This window comes from Lissotriton helveticus, chromosome 3_1, assembly GCF_964261635.1.
Source record: "Lissotriton helveticus chromosome 3_1, aLisHel1.1, whole genome shotgun sequence".
NCBI lineage: Eukaryota > Metazoa > Chordata > Amphibia > Caudata > Salamandridae > Lissotriton > Lissotriton helveticus.
The window spans coordinates 227634566-227662162 of record NC_136061.1 but is presented as its reverse complement, the minus strand read 5'-3'; the positions used below and the strand labels follow the sequence as shown (position 1 = coordinate 227662162).

The following is a 27597-nucleotide window of genomic DNA, read 5'->3' as shown; positions in this document are numbered from 1 at the left end:
TATCGCCCTAGATCCAGCATCCCCACGCTGGCAAAGTTAATGGAAACATGTGTACAGATTCAACTTTGCAATCACATTGAGAACTTCAACCTCCTAGATAAACACCAATCCGGTTTCCGTCAAGGTCACAGTACTGAATCAGCCCTCACCCACATAATGGATGACATTTTAAAAATGTTAGATCATAACGAATCGTGCCTTTTGATACTTCTTGACCTATCTTCCGCCTTCCACACGGTTAAACACGACAATCTACTATCTCTACTTGAACGAAGGATGGGCCTAACCGGTCCAGTGTTACCATGGTTTACCTCCTTCCTAAGCAACAGAACCCAAAGAATCCAGTTGAAGCAATCATTCTCTCAACCTTCCATGGTCACACTAGGATTCCCACAGGGATCAGCATTATCACCTATACTCTTTCATCTACTCAATTCTACTCAATTTACAATTTTTATTTACTCATGGAACCCCTTGCTAATGCGCTTAGTTCTGCAAACAATATATATATCATCTATACGCGGACAACACAACTAGATTTGAAAATGTCCTCACCTGATGACCTTATCTCCCGCAACGCCATTCTTCATAATACCCAAAGGTGGCTCAATGGCAACCACCTCATGCTTAATAACAAGAAAACTGAGTTCCTCCACATCTCCCCTACCAATCACACACCCAAGATAGACTTATGGCTGAAGCATTTTACTTCCTTTGATTGTCCCCCTCACATCATTGACTACGCAAAATCCCTGGGAGTTACCCTTGACAAACATTTAAATTTGCAGGAACAAATCTACAATACCACCAAAGGAGCCAACTTTCAGCTGAGTATCTTAAGGAAACTTGAACCCTTTCTCCCACAGAGTGATCTAAAAATGGCAGTTGAAGCCCTAGTACTACCAAGGATGGTCTATGGAAGCACCACTCTTTGCGGTCTTCCAAAATACAAACTAGCACTGATCAGGGCATCGCTTAACGCTGCGGCCAGGCTGGTCTGCGGAATAAAAAGAAATAACCACATCACCCCGCCCTGAAGGCCTTGAACTGGCTACCATACGAGTCGAGAATACAACTAAAGATCGCCTGCATGACACATAAAGCCTTACATAGCAACACCCCCAGCTATTTAGCACAAAAGCTACAGCGGTCGGGAGGTTGAAGACATTCGGGAAGTGCAAGTTCACTACTACTAAAACCTCAATTCTTCCACAAAAAGAGAACTGGGTGCAGAGCTTTCTCAGGTATCGCACCGAAGATTTGGAACAACCTTCCCCCAGACGTACGCAGAATCTCTTCTTTTACGGTCTTTAAAAAGGAAGCGAAAATGTTTCTCATGAACAAATTAACATCTTAAACCTTTAACTCTCTGAAGTCTACTTGCCACCGCTTTTAATCAAACAGCAATGTCTACCTCATTTGTATTTATATGCGATTCCCGATTGTATGTATAACATGTGATAATTATGTACTGTAAAGGGCTCTGATACCCCTGTGGGTCATGTCCGCGCTATATAAAACTTTATAAATAAATAAAGATGGAAGTTACCTTAAGGTACATTTAACATTGCAAGGATCCCAGACATCCCTCCTCAACATTTACATTCCCAACACTAAGGGGTCGATTAGGATCGCGGACGGACTTGAGTCCGTCCGCGACCCCTGAGGAGGAGGGAACGTCCGCATGGGCTGCGGCGTTCCCTCCGATCTGATTAGGATGTGACCGCCAGGGTGGCGGTCACATCCTCTATTTCTAACATTGCGGCGGGTGCAGCTTCAAGCTGCACCCGCCCCAATGTAAAAAATGCATGCACAGCATTTGCGTGCACAAAGCGGCAGGCACCGCGCGGTGCCTGCTGCATTGTGCACGCAAATGCAGGGGGGTACCATAGGTACCCCCCATGTGCACCCACCACCACCCCTTCACCCAGGGGGCCCGCAACGGGCCCCCGAAGGGAAGGTCCGTATGCTTTTCCATGGCGGCAATGCCGCCGTGGAAAAGCATATTTACACACACATCATAATATGGCGGACGGTGTCTCATAGACACCGCCTGCCATGTTATAGCTTTTCCGCCGCGGTCGGAAGCCGACCGCGGCGGAAAAGCGGCGGACGGATTTCCAGACCCACCAGCCATCCTAATTTGGCGGTGGGTCTTTGGAGTCTCCGCCGCGGTTTTTCCGCATCCTCCAGGCCGGCGGACACTTCCGCCGGCCCGGAGGATGCGGAAAAACCGCCATCCTAATCGGCCCCTAAGTACGGCTTGTGCTTGCAACAAACCGTGAAAGACCTCCTGGGAGCAGAGAGGGGTGACATCATTATAGGGGGACACTTTAACTTGGGTCTGGGACCTGTAATTAGACGGGAGCAAAGATTGATTATCCAGCATGGGAGCAACGTCAGCAGGGCAAAAGAAAGATATAACTAATTTGGGGTTGATTAGCACCAAGCGATCTCATCAACATGAACAGAGAGATTACTTATTTTATTCAGATGTCCATGCTTGTCACTCCAGAATAGATGATAGATTATGTCCTTATCCATCACTTGTTGCTAAGAAACCTAAAGAGCGTGCATTTATCAGTCATTTGCGTCTCAGACCATGCGCACTAAGAAGTAATGTGTGAGACCATTCCCCAATACCCGAGACTCCCTCCGGTGATGCATAAAAGCTGGAACACTCAGAGGCTCGGTTGACAGGGCTGCATTGTTGGACGCTTTTCAGGATAAATTTGCCCACAACAAGGGTGATGAAGTTGTTCTAGATGAATATAATAACTTTTGACTGGGGAGTCAGGATATATATATATATATATATATATATATATATATATATATATATATATATATATATATATATATATATATATATATATATATATATATATATATATATATATATATATATATATATATATATATATATATATATATATATATATATATATATATATATATATATATATATATATATCGCACCAACCTTTGGATTTCAAAGAAGGGAACTCGAGCCTCAGATTCTTAAGCGTGATGATTTTATTCAAGCAAAATGGTCACAAACGCCCGACGCGTTTCGGTGCAGCCGCACCTTGGTCCCGTGATCAATGTTGTAAAAGCCTAATGGCAATGGCCAATGTGTCAATTGTTTCAGTAATGTGCTTATTAGCATAAAGATTAGCTGGCGTAAGTCTTTGTTTGAACCCTATGTGGTTCACTTATTGGGTTGTGTGAAGTTGTATTGGAGTCTTGGCTAACTGGGTTATCTTTCTCAAATCTTCTCTTATAGTATGAAAGAACCAGGGTTGCACCACTGCAGGCTCCCTTATTTTATTTTGCAATGTTGACAGTACTCACTGTGCTGCACTCATATTAACTGCTTAAGTCGTATGCACTAGCCGGCAGTTTGTCACAGCTTGCACGTGTAGTGTACAGTGCTCCTTCCTTCACTGGATTCTGGTCAGAGGTTTGGTTTATCAACACTAACAGTGGGGCAATAGATAAGAGTCAGCCTTATACTTAGAGTAGGATACAAAGATGACCCCCTTGAATTAACGAGAATGGTGTGCATTATTTAACAGTTATAAACAGTGGAAGTTTCTATTGTATTTGAACATTGCTTTTTCCCTTTGTTCCAGCTGGATTCATCTGTTTTCTCCCTTGTTACAGCCCCAGTCATGTTAGGCACATAGAATGAACCCCCTCTGGCTTTTTTTGTTTCAGATCTATTTTATTTTCAAGCGAAAACACAGAATACAGGTCCGGTTGTACACAGCGTTAAGCCTACAACCCTATATAGAGCCGGCCGCGTCTGTTGGTGTTTCACTGGCGATATAAGGACCCAACACAAGAATCAGATTTGAACATAGCATGTAGCCTACAACCCCTGAGGGGCCCGCCGCCTAACATAGTATATAGGGTTATAGCATCGAAGCGCGGGATTGTGCAAGACCTCTGAAAAACTGTAATTTTATCGCACAGGCAACGAGCCCAAAGGCAACAGTCAGACGTAGGCAGGTAAGAGAACTTGAGAAGAGGAAAGAATAGGAAAAGAGATAAGACAGAGCAGCGAGAGTAGTGTATGCGAGCGGGGGTGGGGGGGAGCGTATGCCAACACAGTCAGGCGGAGTCTGGTTTCCAGGGAGTGGCTTATTTAAGCAAGCAATCAGACCGCTGCAGCAATCTCCCGGGGTCAGGTGGCAGTATAGCATCTTTGAATAGGCGCAGCGTCCTAAGTTTTGTAGGCATATAGCGCACACTCGATTGCACAAAGATATTTAATCAGAGGTTGCCAGACAGCCTTAAACCGGGCATCGCGTTCCATAGCTATGACATGCCATAAACGCACAAACCAAGCAGCGACTGGAGGGGCCTCGGTTTATTTACAGTATAACGCTATGAGCTGTTTCGCAGCCCCTAGCACGTGAAGCGCCAGAATCCAGTCACTACGGGTGAGTGCCTTCAGATTTGCAGGCTTGATGCCCAGTAGGATCGTGCTTGTGGTCTCAGGCGGAGGGAACCCCAAGACCCCTTTAATAGGGCTAAGGACCTCCTTCCAGAACAGGGTCAGAGATGGACACGCCCACCAAACATGAATGAAATCTCCAGATGCAGTCAGACCCCTCCAACACAAGGGAGAGAACGCAGGAAACATCTTATGCAGATGCGTGGGCGTATAGTACCATTGAGGCATAATTTTCTATGCATTCTCCCTCTGCGGGATACCGAGATAGATTTTGGGGATATTGGTGCCACTGCGAGGGCGTGATTTCCGCGCTGGACGTAGACTGCCATTGCCGTTGGTACGGGTGGGAAGGCGTTGCAGGAGGGTGCTGCAGGATCTGATAGATCCGAGTTATCAGACCCTTGGATTCGTCAAAAGAACGGATCAGCCTCTCGAATGGGGTGAAGGCGCGGGTAGCCGCCTATCTCATCTCCCGCCCAGATACCCAGTGCCACAGCTGGGCGTATTGTATTCCTGCCTTCAATGGGACGCGGAACTCCTCTCTGCATTGGGCAAATGTCTTGAGAGTGCCCCCCTCATACAAATCACTGATCACCCTGCACCCCCCTTGCCCCCATTTAGCAAAGGCGCGTGCGATGGACCGGAGCGGATAACGTATTCCCTTCCAGTGGAGTATGCGGGGAAGAGAACTTTGTGAGACCTCTGCGTACAGCCACTTTGTCCCAAATATCCAGGACCGTTTTAGTGGGCGCCGCCATATAAGCGCTTCTAGAGCGCGCCGCCCGGTGGTGCCACGTGAGATCCCAGATGGTTCGCCCAGTCACCATCCGGTCCATATGAGGCCATGCCTTCTGGCTCTCAGTCGTCGTTCATTCCACCGCAAAGCGAAGGTGCGAGGCCCAGTAGTAATCCACAAGGTTGGGACAGGCCAGCCCTAGAGAAGCTTGCGCTTCCGTCTCGCGGTGACATAAGAAGCTTATGAGAGAAACGTGGCCGACTCCCGCCCCATATAAAGGCCGTACGTTCGCGTTGGAGGCCTTGTATATGATGCTGCGGAATAGGTGTAGGGAGGCATTGAAATAGATATAACATTTTAGGGAGGATCGACATCTTAATGGCATTGATTTTGCCCAACCATGACATCGTCAAGGGTTTCCACCCCGTAGCTCTTCTAGGACAGCCTTCCTACACTCCCGCCAGTTTACTTGAGTCCATGTATCTAAGGAGGAAGTCAACTGGAGGCCGAGATAGCGGATGTGATTGGAGGCCCATTGATACTGCTCAAGCTTCTCTAGGAACGGTATCTCCTCCTTCGGAATGGTAAGATTGAGGGCCCAAGAATTGTTGTGATTAATTTTAAGGCCTTCAGCCCGCTCGAAAAGCCGCAGCAGAGAGTGAAGTGCTGGGAGGGACGCTTTGGGGCGCGTTAATGTAAGGATAAGATTGTCTAAAAAGAGCGCCACCTTGTTCTCGTAACGTCCAAGGGAGATACCGTGGATATCCGTTGCCTGCCGGATCAGCTCCGCTAAGGGCTCCACCACAAGGGCAAACAAGAAGGGTGAGAGAGGGCACCCCTGCCTAGTACACCTATGAATGGAGAAGGGCGCAGTAAGCTGCCCATTTACCCTAATCCTGGCCAGCGGAGCGAGATATGGCGCCATGATCCTAGAAACCATGTTCTGACTGAGCCCGACTTTTTGCAAAACCACCCGGAGGAAGGCCCAGTTCACCCGGTCGGATGCCTTCCCTGCGTCAAGCGACAGGAGGCAGGCCGGTATATTCCAGTGGTGTGCGTTCCCAACTAAGTGTGCAATTCTGCGCACGTTATCTGCCCCCTGCCGATTGCGGATGAAGCCAATTTGATCGGCTCTACCAGTCCCGGCATGTGGGGATCCAGGCGTTTCACAAGCAGTTTAGTATACATTTTAAGGCCCGTATTTAACAAGGCTGTGGGTCGGTAGGAAGCACAAAGCGTGGGGTCCTTTCCCAGCTTAGGTATGAGCGCTATCTCCGCCATACCCATGGAGGACAATGGTCCGTCCGTGTCGTTGAAGGAGTTGTGCAGCCGCAAAAGATAGGGCCGAAGTTCTGCTTGGAACATGCAGTAGAAGGACAGGGGCAGGCCGCCCGGGCCCGGCGTCTTCCCAAGAGGGAGGTCCCTTATGGCTGCTGTTAGCTCCTCCAGGGTCTTGGCGTGATGGGGGTGTATCGGCGTCCCGGTATACCGGTTCAGAAATTCCGCTACCAGATACAGTGACGGTGCCTCCGCCGAATAGAGTGCGGCGCAGTAAGCTCTGAACGCCTCGCTTTTATCTCTCTCCGAGGTAACTCTCGTCTCGCTGGATATTAGCTATATGGGCCTTGGCTGCCCGCGCCCTCAGACGTCTCACCAGCAACCTGCCCACCTTATCCCCCTTTCAAATTACCGCTGCTTCAGAACCAACAAAGATTTTTCAGCCCTGTTAATACGCAGTAGTCGGTGCTGTTCCCAGAGGTTAGCGAGTCGCCGCCTAGGCGCCAGCGGGGAACAGTCCTGATCCCGTTTTTCGGCCAGTGTTATATCCTTTGAGAGGTTATATTCCAGAAGCCGGACCTCCCACGCCATCGAGAGAGAGATGATGTGTCCCCGGATAGTGGCCTTGAAGGCGTCCCACACCACAGGGAAGGGCGTCTCGGAAGGTCATTACTAGCAAAGTAAGAGTCAATGGCCCGTATGCTTTCCACATCTGCCGAGTCCCGGAGAATACTCTGTGGCAGGCGCCATCGCATATCACGGGTGGGGCAAGCGGCCGGGTCCTGCAGGAGCAGTTCAACATGGGCATGGTCAGAGAGCAAGATGTCAGACATGGAAGCTCCTAGCATGTCCCGTATCAGTGCATGGGAGAGAAATAAATAATTGGTGGACATGGGTATAGTACGAATAGTCCCTCACCTCCGGGGAGTGATACCTCCACGTGTCCAACAGGCCTAGGTCCGCTATCTGCTTGCGTAGCGCTGAGGACATAGTTCCCATCCCACTAAATTAGGCATCACTGTGATCCATTCGAGGGTCCCATACTAGATAAAAATACCCCCCCCCCCAGGAGCAGTGAGGGGTCGTCCTGCGGCACGTGCTCCCGCAGGATTGTCCGGAGGTATTCGTCCTGCATCTGATTGGGTGCGTATACATTACACAATGTGAAGAGACGCCTCCTAATCCTAGCACTTACTCTAATAAAGCGTCCATCCCTGCTCCTAAAGGGTTTAGCCTTCCCAGCCTGATTCCATTCCTGCACAAAATCGCCACTCCTGCGGTTTTGGTGGGGGTAGCTAGGGTGCGCCATGCGCTGCACATCAGCTGGTAAGAGGTGAGTTTCTTGGAGAAATATGATGTCAGGCTATGCTGGAGAAGATAGTGCCACACCTGCTGCCGCTTATTGGGATAATTTAGGCCCTTACATTAAGCGTTAAGACCTTCAAAGGGCTAGGTAGAGTCGTTCTCCTGATTAAGTCCAAATTAATCCGTTCGGCTGCCCCCTGCTCAATCTCAAGGAGGACGCACAAGCACGGAAAGGCCTATCCATCCCCTCCAGTGCAATGTGCCGCAGTCGCAGGATCCCCCGCCTGTCACACTCAAGAAACAAGAGGGAGTGTGAGAGGGACGGGCGGAAAAAGAAGCTAGGAGGTCTTATGCGTGGATATATTTTGGCGTATTTATTCAAATCACAGTGCACAAACAAAAAAAAACACAGGGGAGTCTTCTTGGGGTTGGTTTTCTGGATGGCACTGAATTTCCTCTGCCGACGTCTCCTTCTCCAGGTGGGTGGTGATGACGTTCCCCCGGGTAGCGTGGAGAGAGAAGAAATAGAGGCGTTAAGTATGGCTATCACGGGTCTATGTTGGGTAGAAGAGGACCATCACCAAGGTGGTAAGGAACCCCGGGTGCACGAGGAGTTGGGGCTGTGCAGAGGTTAGTAAAGAGGGTGCTCAAAATTATGGGTTAAGTGGGGTAGAAGGCTTAGTTCGCCCTTGTTTCAGGACACGAGACTACATGCGGGACTTCAAATGCCAAAGTACTTAAATGCAGGCTTTCCAATACCCGAGAGCCGAAATGCAGAGTTTCAAATATTAAGGAGCGGGAATACGACACTTCCAATACATTCTAAGAGGCATTGACGGCCACAGACACCAATTGGGACCTCTAAACAAATGCAGGGCTAATGAAGTCAAAGGTGCGCCCGCTCTCCACCCCAAAAACAGAAGAAAGGAAAACAAACCAACACTTTAAATCCCCGTGCCCAGCCTCCCAGCAATGTTACCACCCTCCCCCCTACCCTCGCCCGAATCACGTACCGCGAAAGCCGCAACTCTCCGGAGTTACAGCGGCACACAGGCGTCCTCCGGGGGCGTCCACCAATCCTCAAACCAGGTCTCGGCTTCACCGGTGGCAGCGTTGTCCTCGTCCACTTCAGTGAAGGCGTTGTCCTTGGGTTGCGTCCGGTAGTCTTCTTTGGGTATGTCATGTTCTTCTCGCCAGTGTTCCGCGTGTCGTCCTCTTGGCTCCCGGCGTCTTCCGGGTTTGGTTTTTCTTCCGCCAGGTCCGCCTCTCATTGGCCGACGCTCTTCCCTGCAGGGAAGAGGAGTTCAGGTTAACCCTCGCTTGTCTGGTTCGGCGGATGGCCACACGTCCGGAGTGCCCCTACGGGGGTCTAACACATGGGTGAAAGCGGGCTCCTCCTCAGAGGGAGCGAGAAAGAAAAGCTTGGAAGAGGCAGAAACAGAAAGAAAAAAGAGAAAAACCCAACAGTTGCCAACAGGACCATGCAATCCTGTTCCAGGAACTGGACATACTACACCCAAGGTTCGGATAGTCCCAGAGATGTCACTCGTACAGGAACAGCTAGAGGAGGGCGATACCCCTTGACCAGCACATCCAGGGTAGGAGCTCAGGCCCCCTCAACATTGCAACCACAGGTGGCTAACACAATGACTAGGCCAGTAACTCAATAGCCCCACCCAATAGGGGGAAGAAACAGCCCCCGAGACATGAAGTCAACATAATGCGGCTGCATGAGATTCAATCTAGGGGTGTTCCGGTGTTGTGTAGGCCCAGCTGTATCTCCCTCTAGAGACCTGATATGTTCTATTATGTCCTGCTTGGCCTGTGATGCTGCTTGCTCATCAATGGGCGGAGATCGCCGGCGACAACGCACAGGAATCCGTGTTGTGGCTGGCGGTCGGGTGGGAATGGTCGGCGGCGAGGCTGGGATTCGAAGTAGCTGAGCCGCCTCCCTGTAGGATCGTATCAAGCTGCGCTTAGATTCCCAGGCAAATATGAGAGCAAACGGGTGCCCCCATTGATAAGGAATGTCCATGCTCCTCAGCATGTCGGTGACTGGTTTAAAGGCTCGCCGTTGTCGCAAAGTATTGCGTGCCAAATCCTGAAAAATCTGGATCCTGTGTCCATCATATGTGAGGTCCTGAATGGCTCGTGCCGCCTTGAGAATGGCTTCCTTTTCCACAAAAAGTGGACACTGGTGAGGATGTCCGGCAAATCTCCCGGTCTCCCAGCAGGCCCCGACACCCGATTGGCCCGGTCCAGGGTCGGCGGCGAGGCGTCATCGTCCCCCCAGACTTCATGCAGGGGCTGATACACGTACATCAGGATGTCCTTCCCCTCCGCTCCAAGAGGCACCCCCCGGATGCAGAGGTTGTTCCGTCAACTCAGATTCTCCAGATCTTCTTGCTTTAGTTGCAGTTCAATATGCTGCTCTTCCAAGGTGGCCAAGCGCTGCCATATTTGCTCCTGGTCCTCCGTGCGGGCATCAACAGTCTTTTCCAGGCTATCTACTCAGTCACCCAGGTCCGTTACTTCCTTTCTCAGCTCCTTGACGCAGGAGTGCACGTCAGAGCGCAGGGAGGCAATTTCCATTTTTAACTTAGACATGAAGGAGGTCATAAACGCTTGCGTGACTGGCAGCCAGTCCCCCCCAAGCGAAGGGCCAGCCTCAAATCGGAGCAGGTGCGCTAGTCTTGCCCCACATGGCTACCACGGAGTTGTCCTTGGGAATCGCCCCCGGGGCATCCTTGCTCCCTTTAGAGTGCGCCATTCTAAGGCGGGAAGTTCCCCACAGCGTGCCAACTTTCCAAAGCAGTAAGGGTTCGCAGCAGCACGCACAATACCATGCAGCGAATAAAAAAGGTTTAGGTTATCCACCATAGGGTCCCCCAGGGGGATTCACATCCTCCGCCACAGTCACCCCCCAATATCCCCACTAAGCCCAAAAAGTCTATCGTACCGGGGTTCCACTGCCCTGGGCGGGTGCGCTATCACTCCGTTACTACCGGGGGAGCACGGTCCGCGTTCGGTGGCCCAGTGGGCGCGCGGCCTACCCCCAATCCTAGGGTACCCACCGTCCAACCCCCAGGGGACTTAAGTAGCAGGTTGGGGCGCCGCGGCCAGATCCAGTCACCCAGGGACCCCAATGCACATCACAGAGAGAGACGCATCCGCAGCTCAGCCTTTCCCCAGTCCAGAGAGGGCCAAGCTGTCTTCCAAGTCAATCCACTGTGCTCCCCTTCAGCACCCCGCCAGCCACTCTTCTCCGGCAAAGGCAGTCCTCTTCCCCCCCGTCCAACCAGTCACACCGGAGCCAAAGGCCTGGCCCCTGCTGTAGCCCAGCGCAGCTTCCCTAGATGCAAGAAGCCCTCCACGAGTCCCAGTCACCACCTTCCCACAACTGCTGCCTCTCGGGCCTCCACTCTCCCCAGTCGCAGCCTTTATCATATGCAAGCTGCAGCCTCTATGCGTGGATAAGCAGGAGACGCCACTAGTCCAGCAGCCCCCCCTGCATGAAAGACACTAGAGGGCGGTCGGGGGCACTCGCTTCCCACTGATGCCCCCCGGTCTCAGCGCCGGCCCCCACTCACTTAGAGGGCCTACTCCAAGACCAGCTGGGCAAGGTCAAAGAGAGATCACACCGAGAGCCCCGCAACACACCCAATCTATGGGGTTAGAAGACCAATGGTTCCGCTCCCGCCTCCAGCGCCCCCGCCGATGTAGGGGCCAAAGAAGAGCCACACAGGCCCCAAATGGCGTGTGGGTAGCGAGTCAGCAAAGTCAGCCTCTCTCTATATGCAGTAGCAGCCTCCGGTTGCCCCCAGCGCCTCATACACAGTACATACCGGGGGATTGCCAGCGACCTCCACACAGCCCGTGACGCCTGTGGATCTGCTGAATGATGACCACCTCTGTGCAGCAGCCGCGGCTCAGTGCAATAAAATGGCGGGCCGCCACCGCCCGGTGGGAAAAAATGGCAGGCGCGCCTACAGGCAGCCGGGACTCTCACAGCCCGCGCGGCACCGGAAGGCCGCCCACGGGCCCTCCGTCTCCGCACCTCCCAGCCCCAGGCGGGCTGGTTGCAGAAGTATGTAGACAAGCAGGCTACTCGCGGTGGCGACCGGGCGCCTCGGTGCTCAGCCCGGCCGCGGCCCCCGCTTACCTCCGGCAGCGCTGGTCCCTCGTCACGGAGGCGTCCGGGGGCGATCAATCCCAGCAACGATGGTGATGGTGAAGCAGCCCCCTCACTGCCGATCGCGAGGCCACCCAACTCCCGTGCTGCTCCGACACTGCCGCTGGCGATCTTCTGCTCCTTCGGGCGCACCTACTGGGTTCTGAAGATGCTGTCTCACACCAGATTCAGGTAGGCCCCAGGCGCTTAAGATGGCGACCATGTCCTGTCAGGGCCGCACACTCGCCCGCAAGCCCCGAGTAGGCTCACCACTACACAACTCTGGGGGGCAACGAGAGTCAATTCGGACTCCCAGAGTCTTTCGCTATGCGGGGGGGGGCCCGATCGGAGCCCCCCTCGCCGCTAACAAGCTGCTGAAAATGCTAAAAACGTTGGCGGAGGACCGGAGCACCCACGACACACGTCCTACTCCATTGCTAGTCAGGCCACGCCCCCCCTCTGGCTTTGAATAGCCGTCAAAGGTTGGCACTTCTTTGTCACAGCCCCATCCACCTTGAGGCCAAACAAATTCCCCCATGAGTGTGGGCGTGGTTACCCACTCTCAGTAGAGGCTGCTATCTTCTACTAGACTACGTCCTGTCATCCAATCACATCACGCCTCAATCATGGACCTCGATCACAGGCTTATTATCCCTCAGGTGGGAGACAAACAACAGGCTCGCACAGAACAAGCTCGGGTTAACAGTCTAGTCCCCACTTCTACCCATTGTCCTCAGAAGCAAGTTGTGGCCTCTCCACATCCAGGGGGATGCCACTGGGAGGCTTCCTGTGAATTTAGAGACTTGGGCCCTTGCTCACACCTCTCCAGTGAGCACGGCACACACAGGGCAACAGTGGTCAACAACCAGAGCAGGAAGCTAACTGCATGAAAGGCACTCTAATACCACTCTTATTTACCTCTCAAAATGATCATGGTCCAGATGGACTATTATTTGTCAAAGTGAGAGAAAACAAATGCACATATGGCACATTTTTTCTCTCCCCACGCGGTGGCGTACTGATGGCTACCATGTGCCAACAATCACACCCTTTGCGCCATAGTGCAAGGGTGTATGCATCTCTAAAGCATAGGTTTTGTACTGGAAGGGAATGCTTACAGTACAAAAAGCTATCCTTTGATACTTTTCCCACTTTGTGTGCAGTACAGAGCAGCATACATGCAAAGTTGGAAAAATAAGGAGAAATTAAAACATTTCCATTTGTTATGCCTGCCTTGAGGAGGTGTAAAGATTTGGCCCATACCCATCTACGAATGGAAATAGATAGGGATTTGCATCAAAATCCAAGGGTGGTTGTATAGGAATGCACATGTACCAAATCATGAAGCAAAGTAGCCTCCCCATCCCCCTATGACCCAACATCTCTCTTTGCTTTCATCTCAAGGTGGTTGGGATGTTTTTTTTGCAAATAGGCGAGTCCAGTCGGTACCAGGGAGGCTGTCAGCAGTGTTGCATTCTGACGCAGAGCCCTGATCTTTCAGACCCGAGCCCTCAGATTAATGACCCAGGAAAAAGAGGAAAGGAGAGGAGTTGGCTTAACGGCTAGAGCGGTCGACCTTGAATCTTGGGAACCAGGTTTGAGTCTCGGCAATTACGGTGAACATCCTGTGATTCTGGGCAAATCACGTAATCTCCCGTGCCTAACAAAAATGAATGTGTCCTCGTAACGCAACCGGTGCTATGTAAAGCGCTCTGATACCCAATACCTTCGGGTCAAGTTTGCGCTATATAAAACTCTGTAAAACAAAAAGCCAAGAGTACTGTCAAGGAGATGCTCCAGAAGAAGGGGCCTATGTACGGCCCATTATTTGTTTTCAAATAGACAGTGAAAGCCTCCTTGGAGAGATGCCCGCGAGGAAAAAGTTGATAAATTGGGGTCTTTTTTTAAAAATGTGTATGTTTTTTAAGAGTCCCATTACTGCAGGAGGTGCTGGGCATGAGAGTCGGGAGTGAGTGGCCATTGTACCACAATTCTGATTGTCTTACTATGAATAAAGGGACTGGGAGCTCATATTTATTTCTCGCATTAAGACCCAGCTCACCCTTATTGCGCTCCGAACATTGCACAAGCAGCAGGGGGGAGATATGTGGGGCTAGTTTTTACACAAAATGGCTAAAAGTCTGCTTTGGGTCTCAAACCCAGGCGTGGTGGCCCTGTGGAGTTGGCAGAGAACACAGCCTACTTAGGAGAGGTGCTATTTTCATTAGTGCTGCCGGTGCAGTGGCAGCAGGGCCCAGAGGTATGAGGGGACAACTAAACCTCAGTTATGGCTGTTTTACTATTCTTCCTTGCTTGCATTAGGGACCAGTGCTCACTTTCTGCGCTAGTGTTGCCCTGCAGTCTCATCCTCCTGCTTCAACGTACTTCGCATCCTCAAAAAGATCTTCCGCTGGATCCCCCTCGAAACAAGAAAGACTGTCACCCACGCACTGGTCACGAGTCGACTGGATTATGGTAACACACTATACGCCGGAATCACAGCAATATTACAGAAAAAACTCCAACGCATCCAAAACGCATCAGCGAGACTCATATTGGACATCCCTCGCCAAGATCACATCACCGGACACCTAAAAGACCTCCACTGGCTTCCCGTCAACAAAAGAATTACGTTCCGTCTTCTCACCCACGCACACAAGGCCCTCTACAACCTAGGACCCGAATGCCTCAACACTCGACTGTCCTTCTACAAACCCACCCGCCAACTAAGATCGTCCAATCAAGCCCTCGCCGCAGTCCCGCGCATCCGAAAATGTACCATGGGTGGCAGATCCTTCTCCTTCCTGGCTGCCAAGACCTGGAACTCACTCCCCTCTCACCTCCGCCTTACTCAAAACCACATCTCCTTCAGAAAAGAACTTAAAACCTGGCTATTCGACAAATAATGAACCCCCTCCCCAAGCGCCTTGAGACCCTCTGGGTGAGTAGTGCGCTATATAAATGCTCGAACTTGAACTTGAACTGGGCCTCAGAGCAATGGTCCAAGGGAGGGGAGAATTGAAACAGAGAAAGAGCTTAATTTGAGCCGGTGTTCTGCGGTGCTCGGCACCAGCACTTAATAGTCAACACAGGGGCTTGTAACAGTCTGCTACATGGTGGTGCTGTCGCTAATTTTAAGATGAGCTCAACAACAGTTGTATATTAATTTAATATACATTAACAATGACTATTGACTGCTGCCCAAGCCATTCTTATAGCTTTGGGGGTCTGGAATAGGCTGACCTGCCACACTTGGAGTGTGATGATTAGTAATTGTGTTAATACTGCCATTGGAGGCGCTGGGAGAGGTAATGTGTGGTGCAAGCTGCAGTGGCCTCCGGACGAGAGACTGGCACATTTATTTTTACTTATTTTTACAAAGTAAGCACAGACAGGGAAACACTTTAGTTTGGAGGTGAAAAGGATGGCAGGGAGGGGGTTAGGGAAAGATAGTATCCCATCAATTGACACCAAAGGAGAAAGGAGAAAGCCTGCTACGCAAGGCAGTAGCTATCATTAGTGAAGGAAGTGCACCAGAGCACTGGAACCCTGGGTCATGACTGTCTTTACTTTAACCCCTTCCATGCTCATGACGGAACGGTTCCGTCATCAGCGTCGGTGCTCCGGTGCTGATGACGGAACATTTCCGTCATGAGTCAATGTGATTTATGACCCTTCAGCACTGCAGCGAAATTCGCGCAGCACTGAAGGGGTTAAAAAAGGGGCATAGTCCTCCCTTTTCATTTTACTTGCTAGGATTGGGGCCGAGGACACCCTTGCTGCAAAAGGCAGGCAATATGTGGGAGCTCATTTGTTTCGGAAAGGGACTGTAAGCCTGTTGGAGTGATGGTCAGACATGGTGGAGAAGGGCTGAAAAACATGGTGGGTAAGGACTGAAAAACATGGTGGGGAAGGACTAAAACAGGTGGAGGAGATACCTTGCTACTTAGGCCACAGCTGTCATTAGTGCAGCAGAAGGATATGGATTCCGGCCCAGAAGTGCGAGCATCTTGCAACATAACAGTTAAGGGAAGTTATGCTGTCTAATCCTTTTTGTTCCTGCCTCTGCACTCTCGTCTGTCCCCCTGTGTTGGGGCTGCTTTCCCCCGCTTTGCCCAGCCTTTCTATCTTCTGGTCAGTCTCTTGCCCAGTCCGCCGTTTTTCCCGCCGTTTTTCCCGCTGTGCCCCCGCCACCTCCCCGCTCCCCGCCGCTGATCCCCTGCGGCCCCGCCTCCCTCCACCTGGAGCCTTCCCATTCGCCGCCCCGCTCCCGCCTCCCAGCTGCCCCTCCCTCCCACTGGAGCATATAGGGAGGAGTGCACGCAGTGGTGATCTGTGACCTCTGTGCCTCTGGGCCGGTCACTCCTCCACGCAATGCGCACACTCCCCGTGGGTGTGCCCTTGCTGCCCCGTTCCCGCCGCTGCTCGCAGCTGTGCCACTGACCACGAGGCGTGGTCTCTGCTTCTGGAGCGCAGCGCCGCTTACTGCTGCCTGCGTGACCTTTTTGTTCCTGCCTCTGCACTCTCGTCTGTCCCCCTGTGTTGGGGCTGCTTTCCCCCGCTTTGCCCAGCCTTTCTATCTTCTGGTCAGTCTCTTGCCCAGTCCGCCGTTTTTCCCGCCGTTTTTCCCGCTGTGCCCCCGCCACCTCCTCGCTCCCCGCCGCTGATCCCCTGCGGCCCCGTCCCCCTCCACCTGGAGCCTTCCCATTCGCCGCCCCGCTCCCGCCTCCCAGCTGCCCCTCCCTCGCTCCGCCCCCTCCACTCTCCTCTTATGGCAGAGTGGCCAACGCGCAGCGTGCACGCGCAGCGGGCGCGCCGAAGGCGCGCCAAAGGTAAGCCCGTCTGCGCCCGTCCGCGCCTGGACCGCGCCCAGTGCCAGGACCCCTGACCCCCGCAGACACCAGCCCACCCGCCGGACCTACGACGCCGCCACCCTCTTCGCACTCAACACCGGCCGATTCCCGGGATGCTGCTGGGCCACCCCGAGACGAACCCACGGACCCTTCAGCTGCCACGCCTGCAAGTTCACCTGCATCCGGTCCTGCCCCGAACCAGCACCCGCCAAGCCGAACACCAGCAGCAACCACCTGAAGTGCATCCTGCTCAACACCCGCTCCGTCCACAGACACGCCATCGAACTCTGGAACCTCCTCGACACCACAGCTCCTGACGTCGCCTTCCTCACGGAAACCTGGATGAACGACTCCTCAGCGCCCGACATCGCCATCCCAGAGGGCTACAAGATCACCCGAAGAGACCGCAACAACCAGACTGGAGGAGGCATCGCCATCATCTACAGGGACACCATCCGCATCAAGCCCAACACCGACAACACCCTGACAACCGCCGAACACCTGCACTTCCAGATCCACACGGACCCCAAAACCACCCTCAGAGGCACCCTGATCTACCGACCCCCGAGACCACGCACACATTTCAGCGAGGACATCGCCGACTTCATCAGCCTGCATGCCCTCCCCTCCGCTGACTACATCCTCCTGGGGGACATCAACTTCCACCTGGAGAACAACAACGACCGCAACACCATCACCCTGCTCGACAACCTCGCCAACCTCGGTCTCAAGCAGCTGGTGACCACCCCCACCCACCTCGCCGGACACACACTCGACGCCATCTTCTCATCCAGCAAAGACATCGCCTTCAGTCACGCCACTGGACTCCACTGGACGGACCACAGCTGCGTCCACTTCACCTTCAGAAGAACGACGATCCACCACCACCAGCCACAAGTTGCTCGAAGAAGCTGGAACAAGATCACAGCCGACCAGCTCGCCGCCTCCCTGAGCCAGCACCCTCCCGCCAGCTCAGCGAACCCCAGCCAGGCCGCCGACAACTTCACGAAGTGGATCAGCTACTGCGCGGACGAACTCGCCCCACTGAGGACCCCGCCCAGCAGACCCGGCAGCAAGAAGGCCCCATGGTTCACCGACGAACTCAAGAGCTCCAAGAAGAACTGCCGAGCCCTCGAGAAAGCCTGGAGAAGGGAACCAACACCGGACAACATGACCACCCTCAAGCTTGCCACCCGGAAACACCACCAACTGATCCGCGCCACCAAGAAAACTGCATTCAAGGACCGGCTGGACAACAACGCACACAACTGCAAGGAACTCTTCAACATCGTGAAAGAGCTCTCCAACCCCAACGCCGGAAACAACGACATCACCCCATCGCAAGACCTCTGCAACTCCCTCGCCTCCTACTTCCACAACAAGATCGCAGACATACACAACAGCTTCAGCACTCAACCGTCGCACGCCACGACCGAACTACCGCCCCCCACCACCACCCTCCGCGCCTGGACTCCAATCAGCACCGAAGACACCGCCCGCATGATGAACTCCATCCACTCCGGATCTCCGACCGACCCCTGCCCTCACCACGTCTTCAACAAGGCCGACGACGTCATCGCACCCCACCTGCGGGACATCATCAACACCTTCTTCGACACCGCCACCTTCCCGGAGAGCTGGAAGCACGCCGAACTTAGCGCTCTTCTAAAGAAACCTACAGCGGACCCCACCGAACTCAAGAATTACCGCCCCATCTCGCTCCTCCCGTTTCCAGCCAAAGTCATCGAGAAGACCGTCAACAAACAGCTGGCCGCCTTCCTCGAGACGAATGGATCCCTCGACCCCTCACAGTCTGGCTTCCGAACCAACCACAGCACCGAGACCGCCCTCATCGCTGCCACCGATGACATCCGAGCCCTGATGGACAACGGAGAAACAGCGGCCCTCATCCTCCTAGACCTCTCCGCCGCATTCAACACTGTCTGCCACCGCACCCTAGTGCAGCGCCTCAGCAACGTCGGAATCCAGGAGAAGGCACTGGAATGGATCATCTCCTTCCTCGACGGAAGAACACAGAGAGTCCGCCTACCACCGTACAAGTCAGAGGCCACCGAAGTCATCTGCGGCGTCCCGCAAGGATCCTCGCTGAGCCCCACCCTCTTCAACGTCTACATGAGCCCCCTCGCGGCCATCGCACGCCAACACAACCTCAACATCATCTCCTACGCTGACGACACCCAGCTGATCCTCTCCCTGACCAACGACCCCGCCACCGCCAGAACCAGCCTACACGAAGGGATGAAAGACGTAGCCGAGTGGATGACGACCAGCCGCCTGAAACTGAACTCAGACAAGACGGAAGTCCTCATCCTGGGCTCCTCGCCCTCCGCCTGGGACGACTCCTGGTGGCCCCCCGCCCTGGGCACCGCACCCAAACCGACAGACCACGCACGCAACCTGGGCTTCATCCTGGACTCTTCCCTCTCCATGACCAGACAAGTCAACGCCGTCTCCTCGTCGTGATTCAACATCCTGCGCATGCTACGGAAGATCTTCCGGTGGATCCCCACCGAGACCAGAAAGACGGTCACCCAGGCCCTCGTCACCAGCCGACTGGACTACGGCAACGCCCTCTACGCCGGAACCACCGCCAAGCTCCAGAAGAGACTCCAGCGGATCCAGAACCCCTCAGCCAGACTCATCCTCGACATCCCCCGACACAGCCACATCTCCGGACATCTGAGAGACCTGCATTGGCTCCCCGTCAACAAAAGAATCACCTTCCGTCTCCTCACCCACGCACACAAAGCCCTACACGATCAAGGCCCGAGCTACCTCAACAACCGCATCAACTTCTACGCTCCCAAACGCCATCTCCGATCAGCCAGTCACGCCCTCGCCGCCGTCCCCCGCATCCGAAGAACGACAACAGGAGGAAGGTCCTTCTCCTACCTGGCCGCCAAGACCTGGAACTCCCTCCCTCCCGACCTGCGCCTGACCCAAGACCACCTCTCCTTCAGGAAGAAGCTCAAGACCTGGCTGTTCGAGCAGTAGCAGCACCCCCTCCCCCCCCCCCAAGTGCCTTGAGACCCTCCGGGTAAGTAGTGCGCTCTACAAATGTCTTGATTGATTGATTGATTTGATGATCTTTTATAAGCCAGGCATTTAAGTGTGGCTTATGAGCTATAGAAAAAGCACCTCTCAAATTCTCTCATAATCGCACCCCCTGTGCTCAGCCCTGCTCCCGCTCCTCCAAGCCTTGCCATAAAATTGTAGAGGGGGCACGAATTAAACATTATTTTAAAGAGGGGGGCACAGAGCCAAAGAGAGCTTGAAGACCTATGGTTTAGATAGTTTTACTATAGCTTCTGTCACGAGCGAGGCTGGGCTTTGCACGAGAGAGCTGTAGGTAGGTGATACTACAGGGACGATGTTACAGCAACTTCAACAGGACATTGCAGAACATGCATTGAACTGCAGCAGTTGATCCTTGTGGTATGAACATTACAGTAACTTGGACAAGCTATACTTCTACACACACACTCCACAGAGTGACATTCCAAATAAGGTGATTTTATAAGCAGTTTTTACTAGTATTCTAAGTTCCACACATTTCTTACAACTTAAGACCTTCTTAAGACTCATAATTTACATTTGATGATTAGTGATAGGTAGTAACTCTGAAGGTAAAGGGGGATCATGCGTTAACCAAACAAACAATTTTTAACGAGTTCAAAAGGCTCGCACAAGTAGGATTTAATTTCCAAAACAACAAGTGTCTATTAAATTAACAGTTTTCGGTGGAAATGATATGCACATTTGAGGTGCAACGGAAGTTTGCTTTGAAATTTGGGGATTAAGAAAAAAATCAAGCACACTACGTAAAGGTATCAGTGAAACAAGTGCAGAATGCAGTGCTGCATCCTTAGTTACGTTACTGAAGACAGTATATTTGATAGGTGTCATTTACCAGTGCATTTCTGTAGAAATGCCTGCCAAAAGGGAACACCCCACAATTAAGCAAGAGGAAATCAATAAAGGCTGCCTCAGCAGGTCTTGTGCTACAGCCTTGTGTGTACATCATTTACCTAAAATGTATTTCCTCACTACAACAGTTCAGAGGAAACGACATAGATCAATCCCTTTCCTTCCTCTTTGTAATGCAACCACACAACAGAGGACAGACAGTAGACCACAGAACTATCCCTTCCAAGCCCACCACAGAACACCGTGCTAGCATGAAGGAGATCACATCTCCAGGGGCCAATGGTTTCTAAAACAGTCTTGCCAGACTCAATATATGCCCAACTCTAATGCGTCAACATGTGCGTTAGACTGTGAAACCAGACAGATTGTTCCCTTTAAAATTAACATATACTGTAAATAAAATCTGCAACCAAATAAAAGGCAATGTATTTGAAAAAGACTTGACTATGTACCTACATGTAAGTATACAAAAGCACGAAAACTAATAAAAGAAGAATTTGCTATGGTCTTGTGGTATTCATCGAAGAATTCACTTACTGTTTAATTCATCCACTTAGGCGCTACAAAAACAGCAACTTAGCTCCCGACCCAGTTACACTGGTTGGTACCTGCTATCATTCATCAAACAAAGGAAACTGAGAACGCTGCAGTTTTATTTGTGACTCACCTATAGTGCGCCTGCTGGTAGAGTTCGGCTACAATAGTCAAAAGCCGACTGATGAATGAATCACTGGAGGTCTCTTTATTGGCTTGAGCAGCAAGCAGTGAACATTTCTTCTCAGTCTCTGCCAATTTCTGCTGCATCTTCACATATTCCTGCCGGAGAAGCGCCAGATGTTTCTGTAACTTGGCCACTTCCTCTGTTGAAGAAGAGAAACACTGTCAGCACTTCTACTAGATTAGAAAGCCCTTCTTTAGTCCACATAAGTATGAATGTATCTTCTTTCTCTGGGTGATATGTTCACATATGGAGAGACAAAGACCAGCAATGGCATCATCCATTATACGCGGGTACTCCTGTCACATAAATGCCCTCTATTGACTGTTTCTATACATTTCACACTCGTGGGTGAATGCAACAATATAATTTGGAGAACATTCTAGTAATGGCCAGATCATTCCTTCAAAGAAAGAAACCCCAAGGAGAAAAGCGAGATTACACATAATTAAAAAATTTTAAAAAGGATTGCCGGTTTTTGCACACAATTCACTATCATACGAACAATTAAAACGCAAAGGTTTTCAGTAGAATTCCACGCAATACAACTGAATACATGTCTAAAACTACTCTAACAGAGCGAGTTACATGCTTTTTGAGACCACAACACCCCTTTGCACAATCTTTTGTGGCCAGAGGTCTTCTGAATTTTAAGGGCGGATCACACTGTGCAGCAAGGGTGGTGTGAGTGACATTTTTAAATACGCTTTATAATAACATACACATCTTTGTCAAAGCTGATCTTGGTAGCTATTAAGGTGTCACCTGCTCAATCATACATGCTCATCTTTTGTATTCCCCCTACTTTTAAAGATTAATCAATCTGAGTTTGTTACTCGTTTTTCAGCATTATCTTCAAGGAACTTTTGTGAATAGTGACATGAACTTAGATCAGAACAACTCTCACTCAACAGGAGTTGAGATTCTTTCAGAAGTTTTTATATCATTTATTTATTTTAGAGGTTTTATATAGCGCTGGCTGGACCCTGAGGTATCAGAGCGCTTTACATGATAGAGCTAGTTACAGTAAGAGACAAATTACAGCATCATTGAATAACAGAACATCAGAGCGCTTAACACATCTAAGATACACACGGTAAAACAAAATTACATTATGGAATAACAGAAAAAAAGGCTACAGGATTATACATATCAAATAGTCAGAGAAAAGAGCTAAATACCTATCAGATATGGAAGATCGAGTTTAAGGCGCAGGTAGAGACCCCCAATATTTATTGAGAAGGTGAATTTTGAGGTCTTTTTTAAAGCTGTGTAGGAGGGGTTGCATAATAGGTTTTTAGGGAGGGCATTTTAGATGTAAGGGCCATTTCCGGAGAAGGAGCGGGATTGTGTGGATTTCTTTTATAGCAGGGGTGGGACAAGGAGGAGAGCGTTAGTGCTTCTTAGGGGTCGAGTGCTGCCCGCTATGCAGAGTTTATTGGCGAGGTAAGGTGTTGCATTATGATGGAGGACTTTGTGTGTGATGCATGCATTTTTGTAGGCAGATCTTGTGATTGTTTCTTAGCTGGTGATCGAAGAAACGCATTGCCAGACGTATAACCAGCAGGATGCTGTACCCAAGCCCTCATTAGTCGAAACAGTGCCAAAATGGGCAACACACCGATAATCAATGGTTGTTGTGAACCAGGATCAGGGTGAGATTTGAGGCTGACCACATTGGAGCGCAGTTTGGATACACCCACCAGGTTTGTCTGTCTTTTATTTCCCAACCATAAAGGTACACTTCTCAGGTGCCCTGGGCCGCAGGAGAGGCTCTTGGAGATTCACAGTGTGTCAGGCAGAGGGTCATAGTAGGGCCCAGTCCACCTACAGTTGCCACTGGTCAGCTGGGTAAGTCCAGGAAAAGGCTTCTTACAGGTTGTTGACTCCCTGTGGCCACACAAAAGGTCAGCAAACAGACCCTTGGAGTCCACTTCCTTGTCCTGGTTACACAAGGGAGCAGGCCCTGTCCTTTAGGGCACCTCTCCGGTCTCAGACAGAAGGACCAGTTTTCTACTGATCTTCACCAGGTCCAGGAAGTGTTCTGAAGTGGTTGTCCGGAGGTGACATTTATGCCAGACACTAGCGAACACCAAAATCCAGCTCAAAGCAGGGACTATAACACAACAAATTCAGAGACAAAAGTCTAATAGGACAGAAGCAGGTTCTTCCTCCAGCAACCAGACAGTGGATACACAAGAATTGTCTTGCCTCTTCTCTCCCTTCCAAGTGTGCCCAGAGTCGAGCACAGTGTAGTGTCAAAAACGATGCCCACAGCCCCCACATTGCATATTCTGTAAAGTTCAGAAGAGTCATCTCTTCCCTTTCAGGTCAGCCTATTGTCTGCACTTTTGAGACGTTCCTTTTCTTTGCCTTTCCAATGCTGAGCACAGACTGACATTTTAAAGTTAACAAGGGGAACCCACTTAGTGGCTTTGGACCATGGGTATCAGCTATTTCAAAAGAACAAAGGTCCTCAGCTTAGAACAATTTCAAAAAGAGCAAGATAACATAAAGACCACAATCGGACGATATGTACAATTCTTCTTCTACCCAGCCGGGCAAAGAATTTATTTTAGGAATGTTTGACAGGGAGTCAATTCAAATATTACAATATCATATCAAACATAATAGTGTTTGAAGTAAGACACAAGCCTGTGCCGTACTCATCAAGATAAAGAGAAGTTGTGAAAAAGGGTGCAGGAGAAAGAATAGTTTACATCAGGCAAAGGAAGAGTTGAGCAAAACAATGGTACTGCTTTCGGATTTAGATTTGCAGTATTCCCTTTAGTAGATCATACAATAATAATTCACAATACTAGAAATGTATGTCTACATAACAGTGTCGACGGCGTTTCGATCCTATGCTCTACAATAAAAGGATCATCATCAGGACTTAATATGTGCCTGGAATAACATAAAACAATCAAGCCTGTAAGGAAAAACACGAGAAAACAGAGAGGCAAAAATATTTTTAGAACGCTACTCTGTGTTTTAGCATATAAGAGGTCAACTTAGTCACACTCTAAAAAAACATGCAATTCGAAATCGCAGTGCGGTGACGGTGTTTTCAATGCTGACGGTGATCAATTTTGTAAATTGTGGCTAGGATGTGCCTATTTCGTGAGAGGTAGTCATTTCTGTGAGAGTGAAGAAATGACCATTTGTGTTTGTAACAGTTATTCAGTCGGAGTAAATAAGGTGTGAGACAGTAGTGGAGGAGTGCAAGTCTTACAAATATTGGGCGTGGGAATGGCTAGAATAAAGTTGACTCGCCGACGTACCCAGGGGCGGGTTTGAAGAGGCACTTTCAGTAGTTACTGAACTCAATGCGGGGGTACACTGGGGGCGTTTGCAATGTGCTTCAGGAGGCTGTAAAAAATATAGTTGTTATAGGTGACTCGATCAAGCCCACATACGTGCTCATTTCTAGCCAGATATCAGTTACTGGCTCTCACCAGTATATTCTCAGTGTCCTGGGATGGCTGCCCAGTCTGGAGTACTCGATTTGCGGCAATTTATGAGTGAACGATCTGTTGGGGAGAGGTTGCACGATATTAACAAAAAGCGAAAGTAGTAAATTGTATCAAGGGGTAGAAGCGGGAGCCTGCTCACCTCGGAATGAGATAAGGTAATCCGTACAAGCATCAGATAGCTAAGTAAAGTTCGGTGAGCGCCTTGATTGGCGTTCTCACCCGGTTGACATGGGCTCCGTAGCGGCGGTCGGAAAAATACACGATCCGCTATGGTTGAAAGAGGGAGAATGAAATTAAGATTGCCCACATGCTTGCCGTGTTCTGGTTACGAACTAGGGCAGGGGCAGAGTCTTACCTCGTACTGGGCAGGATGACGGTGCATCTGTTCCACGCAAACGTTGTTGCATCCAAGTAGGGAGGAGTAGACTCAGGGCTTTGAAGGAGTGAGGTCATGTGACGTTAGTCATGTGATCGTTCTCGAATTGTGGCCGCCATATTGGAGTGGTGTTGTGGCGCTCTCAGTGCGTGTCTGGGGGTGAACATGCAAGTATACAGATCTATAACGGTAACATTCGCCTAACGCAGTGTAATAAATATTGAGTGGTTACAAACGTTTAAAAAGGCGCTTGGCAATTTCAAAATTGGCCGGACAGTGGTCATGTAGCAACCAGTAGATTGTGGGGGCCATCTTGGAGTGGTGGGGGAGTGAATTTCGGCGCTTTGGGTACGTGCCTGGCAGGTGAGCAAGCAAGCATGCAGTTTCAAAAACATAAACCTGCAAAGGCACAATATTATATACAGAATGGGTATGTACATCCATGCATGTTTTTAGCAGAAGCCTGGCAAATATTTGCACTACCAGTTTTGTTGCGTTCCAGTCAGAGCAGATTGGTCCAGTCCTCACTCCTATTCAGACCAGTCCTGATAGTGTTGAATTGGATGATGGACTTAAGTTCCTCTCTGTTCATAATTTGAGCCAAATTCCCACCTCTTTGTGGGAGTTTGATGGATTTCAAGATGGTCCACTTGATGTCATCAGCTGTGTGGTTCATCTCTGCGAAGTGTTCCACCATGGGAGCATTCGGCGTGTTGCATCTTATCCTACTCCGATGTTGGCTGATTCGTGTCTTGGCCTTTTGAACTGTCTGACCTATATACATTTTATTGCATGGGCAGAAAATCGCGTATACAACATTGCAGGAGTTACAGTTTGTGAACGATTTCATATCGAAATTTACACCATTGTGACTGATATTCCTGGTCTCAATTGTGAAATCGCAGACAATACAGTGTCCACATTTGACATGACCCCTCAACGGTGGCATCCCCCAAGTTGAATCAAGAGTGGTACGGGGAGTGGGGGTTGGTAGGGCTGCCCTCACCAGATGGTCTTTCAGATTCTTACTTTTTTTGAATGCGAAAAGGGGTCTCTCCAGGGTAAGTACTCCAGCATTTATGGTGGGCCAGTGCTTCAGGATTGATTTTCTAATTTTGTTAGACACGGGGCAAAATGTGGTCACACATGCAATTCTGTCTTTGTTTTCTTTTGGCTTTGGTGTCAGTAGGGCATCCCTTGGACAGTACCACGCCCTTTTTGAGGCTGTTTTAACTATTCTTCTCGGATAGCCACGCATTTTCAATTTGTTTGATAGGATTTTGGCCTCCCTGAAGTAGTCAGTTTTGTTGGAGCAATTACGCCTTATTCGGAGGAACTGCGAATAGGGTAATGAGTCTTTTAATGCTCTCGGGTGACAGCTCTTGTAACTGAGTAGAGTGTTACGCTCAGTTGGTTTCCTGAAGAGGCGCGTGAGTAATTCGCCTTCATGATGGTATATTGACAGGTCAAGAAACGCTATTTGTGATTTGTCATGGGTCATGGTGAAAGTTAAATCCGCACAATTGTTATTTAACCAGTGAAGAAACAGGTTCAGTACATCAATGTCATGGTTCCAGATTAGAAAAATGTCGTCTATGTAACGACGCCAAATTGAAATTCCTGCAAAGAATGGATTGCTGTTGTGTAAGATGACACCAGTCTCTAGGGCATCCATGAATAGAATGGCTAGGTTGGGGGCAAAAATGGCCCCCATGGATGTCCCCTTGATCTGCTGGTAGAATGAGCCTTCAAACGAGAAAAAGTTCTTTGAGAGACATACTTCAAGGAGTTGAAGAATAAACAGGCTTGGGACCCTGTGTGGACGGGGTCGTGTGTCTAGGATTTTTTGAATCACCAATAAGGCAGCTGTTTGCGGGATATTGGTGTAAAGAGACTCTACATCTAGGGTGCACAATGTATTAATGGCAGGATTGAAGGGATGATGCTCTATCAGATTGATCATTGCCATGCTGTCCCTAACGTAGCAAGCAGTGTTGGGAACAAATTCTTTGATGAAGAAATCCACGTACGCCCCTAGCGGTTCCAAGATCGACCCACAGGCTGGCACAATGGGTCTACCCGGTGGGTGGTCAATGTTCTTGTGAACTTTGGGTAGGGTGTAGATTACAGGTATACGTGGACTTTTTACATTTAGGAAACTATATTCCTTTTTGCTGATGAACCCCTCATTTCTAGCCATGGTGGTAATTTCCATAATGGTGGCTTGGATCTCCTTGGTAGGGTTCCCTGGGAGGCGTTGGTAGTGGTCAGTGT

At 50.4% G+C, this 27597-nt stretch overlaps 1 protein-coding gene across 2 annotated transcripts in view; it reads right to left on the bottom strand.

Annotated features, from left to right (window-relative positions):
* The window catches only part of ANKFY1 (ankyrin repeat and FYVE domain containing 1), a 677352-nt gene that overhangs the window by 551096 nt on the left and 98659 nt on the right, over positions 1-27597 (bottom strand). The window contains exon 2 of one of the 2 annotated variants that reach the window (XM_078679681.1): positions 21421-21613. In XM_078679681.1, coding sequence (XP_078535807.1) covers positions 21421-21613 — 193 coding nt within the window. Of the gene's footprint in view, positions 1-21420; positions 21648-27597 lie in introns of both variants that reach the window. The other variant, XM_078679682.1, reaches the window with a different exon arrangement.